Raw genomic sequence first — 8,807 nt, forward strand, 5'->3', positions numbered from 1 at the left:
TGTATTTAACGAACTATAGTTTTCTTATATAAAAGTTAACACCCTCCCCCTTTCTTTTTGTTTTTCTAAAGTTACTGTAGCAATATTGTTCTTTACGAGAATATAAGTCTCTGAAAAATCTGATATGCTAGAAAATATCGAAAATCCGTTATAAAGTAAGTGGATTTCATATAAAATAAAGAACAACCGGATTAAGTGGTGTTCAGCCTTTTATCGCAGAGACACTCCACGTATTTCATAATTTTCACCAACGTTATATAAAACAAGCAAATTCGATGAATTGGTATCCCCCGCCGAAAGGGCTTGAGGTGAGGAATGGCAAAAAATATTTCTTGCAAAAAGTTAAAGATGTTACTAAGAAGCAAATAATTTCATTAGTCAAAATCATTTTAACAGAAAATGAATGCTTTTTGGGGGAGTGGGGGAGGGGGGGGCAGCGGGGGTGACCAGATGAGGGTACAACATTTCACCTGTTGATTATAAATTTTGATGGAGAATTAAAAATGAAAAAAAAAAACTGGGTGGGGGATGGGGATGCATGATCGGGGTGGTGGGCAAGACCGAGTGGAAAGTGAGGTGGGGTAACGGTACAACTTTGCATGCTAATAAATATTCATAGAAGGTTTGAAAAAAAAATAGGAATGATTTTTGTTTGTGGGGTGGGGAGAGGAAGAGGGGGTGTGACCAAGGCAAGGTGGTGACCAGGTGTGGGTACAAAACTTCACATGTTTATACTAAATGTTCATGGAAAAGAATGAAAGAAGTTTAATGAAATTGTACCAATGGGTTGGTTTGTTATGTACAAATCAGTAGATTTTTAAACAATTAAAGGGCAATAACTCTAAGGAAAATTGACCAATTGAAAAAAAAAATGACAGGCATCATCGAAGTATGTTGGTTCATATTTATTTCAAGTTTCATGAAAATCTACCAGCTTGTTACTGAGAAATGGCTGCAGACGTGAATTTTTCATTAAATCAAGGGCAATAACTCTAAGGGAAATTGACTAATCCTATAAAAAAAATCTTGACGGGCATCATTGAAGTATGTTGGTGCATGTTTATTTCAAGTTTTATGAAATTCTACCTGATAGTTACTGAGAAATGGCTGTGGACGGACATTTTTCATTAAATCAAGGGCAATAACTCTAAGGGAAATTGACCAATCCAAAACAAAAACTTGACGGACATCATCGCAGTATGTTGGTTCATGTTTATTTCAAGTTTCATTAAATTCTACCTGCTAGTTACTGAGAAATGGCTGCGGACGGACGGACGGACGGACGGACTGACGGACGGACACGCCATTTCAATTTCCCCCTCCCAATTTCATCGGCGGGGGATAAAAAGCTTGAATGGACTTACCTCATGAACTTCCGGTCTAGATGACAACATTATTCTGATTGGCTAATGTGGAAATGTATGTCAACCATCGTTTAACTACACGTATACACTAGACTGTGTACATGCATCATCAATGTGCAATATGAATTTAATAAAACAATATAGACGATTTCAAATTCACAATCATTTCTAAGATGACTTTCATTTATCCTTTTTACTGTGAATAATACACCTAACATGTGCACACGGTCGTGTCTCGAAGAACGGAAATTCATCAGGGAAGTTCGTCCAAGATTTTTTGTGTAACGTTGAAGAAAGATGTAAGGTCAATTACCACCCGTTCAATGTGCATAGTACCTTTTGCCCGAACTGCGTATTTTAGGTGAGAAATGTGAAATTGGAATGGGTAAGTATGCTTTCCCGTTGATGATTGTGGCCGAATTTCATAAGAGTGGTGATTCCTAAGCCTAGTTGTGCATATCGTCAGCATTTCCAGTTCATTGATTTCAACGGAGTTAATTCCCTTGATACATCGAATTTTATGATGTTTTGGCCACTCTTATATAAGTGGGCGGATTTCTATCAAACATATGTGTGATCATTGCCAAACCTTATTGTGCATTTTGTCGGCATGTCCCTGTTCGGTGAATTTCAGAGGAGTAAATGCCCTTGATACATCAAGTTTTATAATGCGTTGGCCACTTCTCTTATGTTAGTAGGCGGATTTCCACCAAGCCTCACTGTGCAATTGGTCGGTATGTTCCGGTTCGGTGGGTGATTTTTAGAGGAGTTATGACCCTGATGTGTCGAATTTTACATTTTCCAGGAAACCTCTCCGGTACCACCAGCAGGAATTACACCAAGCTTCTCAAAAGTGATCATTGCTAAGTCTAGTTGTGCATATCGCCGGCATTTTCTGTTTCGGTGATTTTCAGCTGAGATGTAGCCTTTGATTCGTCAATTCTTTGATGTTTTAACCACAGGGCGGATTTCCATCAAACCTTACAGGAGATATTACCAACAATTTTATTGACATGTTCTGATTCAATGATCTTTAGGGGAATTATGCTCCTTTATTTGTCAAATTTTATGGTATGCTTGCAACTTAAAACCATGAAACCTGACAAGATTTATCCGTGCCAAGTCTTATAAACTACATATTGGCATGTTCTGGTTGTGAGTTATAACCATTGACTTGTCATATTTTACAGTGTTTATTCTACTTGCTGTATACCTTTAGGCTAAATTTTACCAAACTTCACGAGTTATTAGTGTGAAGTGTAGTTGTATATATCATCGTCATAACCCTTGATTTGTCAAATTCTTTTATCTGATTTATTTCTCTGCTACTTCTCCTATACCACCGGTTGGAATACAACCAAACTTCGCAGGAGTTACCAGTGCCAAGCCTAGTTGTGCATATCGTTGGAATCTTATTGTTTATTGATCTTCCCTGGAGTTATGGCCCTTAATTGGTGGCATTTAACAAGTTCTGCATGGTAAGTAGTGGGAGAGATACGTTTTCGTGAAAAGCTTTTTAATTGGCATTCTCTTTCAAAGTGGACAAATTGTGAAGAATATTTAAGTATCCAGTCGCACGGTACAGTAATGTACAAGAAGGTTGTTGGCTTAACAACTAACTTTTACAAGGCATTTCTTTATTTCAATATTTTTTTGACAAAATAGTTGAATCAACAGGTAACGCTTTCCTCGAAAACCTCTAAGAAGAGAAAGACATTTTTTTCCAAAAAAAAAATGAAATAAAACATATCAAGGTGTAAAATATTTGTTTTTATCATAACATTTACTTATTATTTTAGCTGACTAAATGCGTAATTAATATAGATCCATAATTAAAATAGACAATATTTATGAGGTTTTAGCATATGGGTTTCTGTCAGTATTTTCATAAACTTGTAGCAAATCGCTAATTGTATTGCCTCCGCCATTTCGATAGACCCTTTGCAAATCACTTTGATACGTCTAACTGGGCCTTCGTAAGCAGAATGGGCCAGAGCAGTAAAACTTAGAGTTGTCAGCAATTATTTTGAAAGAGGAGATGGAGGAGGGTGGCTTAAATTTACAGTTTAGGACTTAGAGTCCGGAAACCACTTACTGTGACCTGATCTTTGACTTATTGACACAATAAAACAAAACAGTTTGATCCACCTTCACCAAGTAAAGTTTGAGAGCTTCAGCTATTATACTTTCTGACTGTGCCCGGAAACGAAAGCATTGACAGAAGTAAACTCAGGTCCCTACGACACTGGCATTTGAGCCACTGATCTCAAAATCAGTAGTGATATTTTTCTAATGATACATGTCATTGTGTAAAGTCTAAAAGTCACAGCCATTATCATTATGATTAACAGCCCGGAAACCATTTTCAGTTTCCAGGTCATTGTGACATATATCGTTGAACACGAAAACAAAAGGGACCTTCAGCAAGTGACATTTAGTCATTCTGTAAATAAGACTCCGGAGGACAGGCAGACAACACCATATCAAAACTGGCGTATACAAGAAACACACACATACTGTTAATTTAAATAATAGTATACAGCAGAACAAGGTATTTATTTGCAGAACAACTAACAACAAACTTTGTCCTTGCCCTATCAAAACATACAGACGTTCCATGTCCAGGAAGTTTAATTTCCCGTATAAGCTTTCCAGTATTTCCTATCTGGTGGACAGCACCCACAGCACCCATGCCTTCATGTAATCTGTAGAATGGAAGATAAATGCTCCCGTCTCTGTCTATGTCAATATACCAAGGATAATATAATTTCGGGAAACTGTATTCAAAGACAGTTTCACCATTTAATCTGACAGCGAGCAACTTGTGAAGCGTGTGGCTTGAAATGTATAGCACCTGTCTGTCACTATCAAAACAAATGCTGTATGCATTTCTCACAGCTTTCTTCATCACAGGCGTTAACGACAAGGATCTGGACATTGTGCCATCTAGTTTGTAGTAATCAATTGCCCCAGATCGCGAAAGACAGATCATTTCTGAACTTAATTTGTCAAAAGTTACATAGCATATATAATTGCTTGTTTCTATGATTTTCTCTGTTTCGAAAGCTCCTTCGACGATCTTCGTTATCTCAATAGTTTTAATTGCAGGAAAGCAGATGGCAAACTTTGAATTGTCTATTTTCGCCGCGGACCAGTGTTCTGACGAACTTGTCTTCGTTTTATTGTATTTAAGCGTTTTATCAACGACATCAAACAAATGAATTTGATTCGATTGTTGCTTAGCGACCACAATATTATTGTCAATCCAGATGCATGAATGTACACTTCCTGTTGGTAACAACGTTTTTCCTTCATACATTAACGCTGGTTCCAAGTCTTTTAGTTCAGAAGAGGCTTTTATATTCTCTGCCAAATTAATGTTTCTAATGTTTGATTCTTTTTGAAGCTTTTGCAACATTTCCTCATGTCTTGTCAATTCAGTAATCAACTTTCTTCCAACAAGAAATAAATGAACTTTTCCTCCGTTTTTGCACACAAAATCTAACTTCCTGTGGGAGCTTTCAATTTCACTCTTTAAGGTTTCAATTCTTTCGATTTGCATCTGATTTTGTTTTCGGATGCTACCGGTTTTCTCTGCAACTTCACATTTAATCGCTTGCTTTATTTTTAGGAACGTTTCGTCTATTATATTCCTCATTTTCACCAATTTCTCTTCTACCTGGGCTATAGAAGCACTGACAGTCGAATCGTGTTCCTTTTCGAATCTAATCAACTTCCCCGCATCCTGTTCAATTGGGTCGAATTTTGTCTTCTTTGTGTCCCGACCTGTTGTACCCTGTGTAGTAATTTCATCACTCAAAGAAACCATATGTTCACAGTTTCTGTGTTTAACAATGGCACAATCGTTGCAACAGAGCTGGTCGTGATCCTTGCACATATATCGAACTTCCTCTGACTGATGCTCGGGACATTTTGTGAGGGACTTTAAAAAGTCAAGCTTGTCAGTGTCGGTTTTTCCATCATCCAAGTTACACAGTTTATGCCTAGAAAGACTTTCAAGTCTCTGGTGGAATATCTTACAATTCTCACACAGACTCTGAGAGCACTCTAAGCAATGAACGACAGCAATGTTTGTTTCTTCTCCTCGGAGACATGGTCCACAGTAGTTTAATCCTTCCGACATTTTGCTTTCCTTGCTGCTTGAAATCAAAACTAACATGAAATATACTGCCACTTTTCTACATTTTCAAACGTTCGTGCCTGCACTACATAATGGGTAATGGATATTTTTTTCTCTTGTTTAATTTATGCAATACATCCAAACAAAACATTTATGACAGAATGAATAAAAGACATGATAAAGTCTAAGGTTTATCAAAAAGTTTCAAACAAACTGAACAACTTAAACTTCCTCCTTGTACAAAATATCCTTTGATACAGCCATTACCGCTGTGTCCTGTTGATCACGTGACTGAACACTTAACAAATCTTATAAAGTTATGCAGAAAAGGATGTTGATTATCTGTATATATTAATGCATTCCTTTATTATGAGGCTGCACATACTGTGAGAAACGAACATAAAAAACAAGGATGAAGCCTATTTAATTCCTTTTAGCTAAACTGTCACGTAGTTACAAAGTGAGCTTCTGTGATTGCCTTTCGTCCGTCGTCCGTACACAATTTCTTGTGAACACGATAGAGACGACATTTTGCAATTGATTTTAATCAAACTTGCACACACTTTTACTGGCTTAATATCTCGGTTCCTTTCGAAAACTGCCCAGATCCCGTCATGGTTTCCAGAAAAATGGCCCCTTAAAGAGCCAAAATATGCTACTTTGGCTTTTGCAGCCATACAGAGACTTCATTTATAGTTTGATTTGATACAAACTTGCAACATATCTTTAACAACAACAGATCGTGGATTCCATGATGAATCAGTCAGATCCAATCTTGTGAACACGATACACACAACTTAAGTCACAATAAGATCTCGTTCTCGGTTCCTTTCGAAAAACGGCTAGATTCCATCAGGAGTTCTAAAGATACTGCCCCTAAAAGTGGCAATATGTTCTATTTTGGCCCTTTCAGCCTTATTTTATTTATGCTATGATTGATGTGCAAAATGTTTATCTTGAAGATCTCTAGGCCATGTTCGAAAGTGGGTTATGTGGGGTCAAAAACTAGGTCACAAGGTCAAATCAAAGGAAAAATTGACACTCGACAGACCACATTTATGACCCTGCCTTCAAGAAGCTTGGTCAGAATGTTTATCTTGATGATTCCGATGCCAAACTAAACAGGTGAGCGATAAAGGGGTCATCATGACCATCTTTGTACTTCATGTTTTGGTACTATAGAGTTAACTGACAACTAGTGTGAGTACTTGGTCATTACAGTAGAAAGTAGTATTTAATCCATTGTTTGTACTTAACCTTATCTATAACATTAATGGTGACTCCTCCAGAAGTGTGGATGATAGTACACTATATAGAAGACATTATATAAATACATTTTGAATTCCCACTCTGTAAAATTATACACCTGGTAATAAGCCTGTAGCTAACATAACTATTAAGTCTAATTTAAAGGTGATGCCTGAATATACCTTTAACATAAGATGTTAAGCATTATTGCACTTTATAAAGGAATATTTATTTTGTTTAAAATTTCAAAAGTTTTACATGGTTTACTCCTTTCAAAACATTACAAGGATACTATACAAACTTGTCATATTAATATATCTACATAACAAGAGCACCGCCTTGCGGGTGCTGACGCTCATCTGATTTTTTTTGTATAATAGAAATATTGTCCTACCCAAGATTTTCTAAGTCTAAAAAGGGCCATCATTCTTGCAAAAAGCAGGATAGAGTTATGTTTCTTGATGTACAGCGTCAACTTATGATGGTGAAAAACTGTTATTATTATTATTATTATTATTATACCAGATTTCTTGAGCGCCCTTTTCATATGGAATATACGTTCAAAGGTGCTTTACAATTAAACATGTGACACATCGCAGATATGTAGGAAAATAACAAAACATGACATATGCAATCACAAAACTGAAACTGAACAATTTGATTAAACGCCTTTTGTATAAATGATATATTCAATGGCGTTGTACATAATAATAAAAAAATAATAGTTATTACAACAATATCATAAATGAACAATGATAATTTTTACAGCCTTATTGTAACAAACAGCCATGACCGCACCCTCACCCTTGAGGTCGTTTTACCCCTATTGCCAATACTAGTGCTTTAAACATCTGGTACGCCCAGACGGGCTGCATATAGTGGTTCAACCTCTCGGTAAATGGTACCATCATGTACTGTATTAAATAGAAATACCACACACTTCAAGTGAAACTCAAGTCTTGCGAAAAACACACACATAGAACGTCATAACCCTTAAAATGTGACATGATGAAATAAAAGATGGATTGTCAATTTAGTTAATTACATGATGAATTGTACAGTTAAGAGATCTTCGTCAGCGACGAATGACTTGCCGTAGTTCTGTATTACAAAAATAACAATGGCATATTTATTATTGGTAGAAACAGTCACAGTTGGTATCTATGTGTTGTAGAAAATTTTGAAAAGGTGTGTTTTGAGAGCTCTTTTGAATGAATTAAGTGATGAATCTTTTCTGAGGTTGTCAGGGAAAGAGCTCCATAGTTTTGCGGCGGCAACCCTGAAACTTCTATCCCCGTAGGTAACCAGTCGACTTTTTAGTGGCACAAGGGTTGTTGCTGCACTTGCTGACCTCAGATTTCTAGTTGGCACGTACATCTCCAGTAAGTCTCTCATATACACCGGCGACTGTCCATGCAAGGCCTTGAATGTTTGAATGAGAACTTTGTATTTGAAGCCAATGAAGATCTTTAAGGATTGGTGTTATATGTTCAAAACGGGTTGTTTTCGTAATAAGACGTGCAGCTGTGTTTTGGACATTTTGCAGTTTGCTCGTTGTTGATTTTGGCACGCCGTACAAAAGAGCATTGCAGTAATCTAATCGTGAGGTCACAAGCGAGTTTATCAGGGTTTTTGTGGTTTCAGTTGTCAAATATGGTCGAAGATGACCAACGTGTCGTATTTGGCCGTAGCATGTTCGAGTCACAGAATTAACATGATGGTCCATGTGCATGTTCGAATCAAGCGTAGCACCAAGGTTTCGAACAGTTTTTGATGGTCTTATGCTCGATTCGCCAACTTTCAGTTCTAGATTTTCAACATGTTTGGGAGTGTTTTTGACTCGAAAAAAGAATTACTTCAGTTTTGTCTGCATTCAATTTTAACATGTTTGAATTCATCCATGAGATGATTTCTTTTAGGCATTGTTCAACTCGTGTGGTTGTGGCTGCCTTTGATGCTTGGTCAACTGGTTTAAACGATAGATAGAGCTGGGAGTCATCTGCATAAAAGTGGTGGTTTAGACCGTGGTTTCTACAGATGGACCCGACTGGCTT

The 8,807-nt window shown here is 37.0% G+C and overlaps 1 protein-coding gene across 1 annotated transcript; it reads right to left on the bottom strand.

Annotated features, from left to right (window-relative positions):
- Positions 1 to 3,888: 3,888 nt before the first annotated feature.
- On the bottom strand, positions 3,889 to 5,508 carry LOC128548766 (uncharacterized). Its single transcript, XM_053524200.1, has one exon. The coding sequence runs from the start codon at positions 5,506 to 5,508 to the stop codon at positions 3,889 to 3,891; it is 1,620 nt and encodes a 539-aa protein (XP_053380175.1).
- Between the last annotated feature and the right edge of the window lie 3,299 nt (positions 5,509 to 8,807).

The sequence above is a fragment of the Mercenaria mercenaria genome, chromosome 15, assembly GCF_021730395.1.
Source record: "Mercenaria mercenaria strain notata chromosome 15, MADL_Memer_1, whole genome shotgun sequence".
Lineage (NCBI taxonomy): Eukaryota > Metazoa > Mollusca > Bivalvia > Venerida > Veneridae > Mercenaria > Mercenaria mercenaria.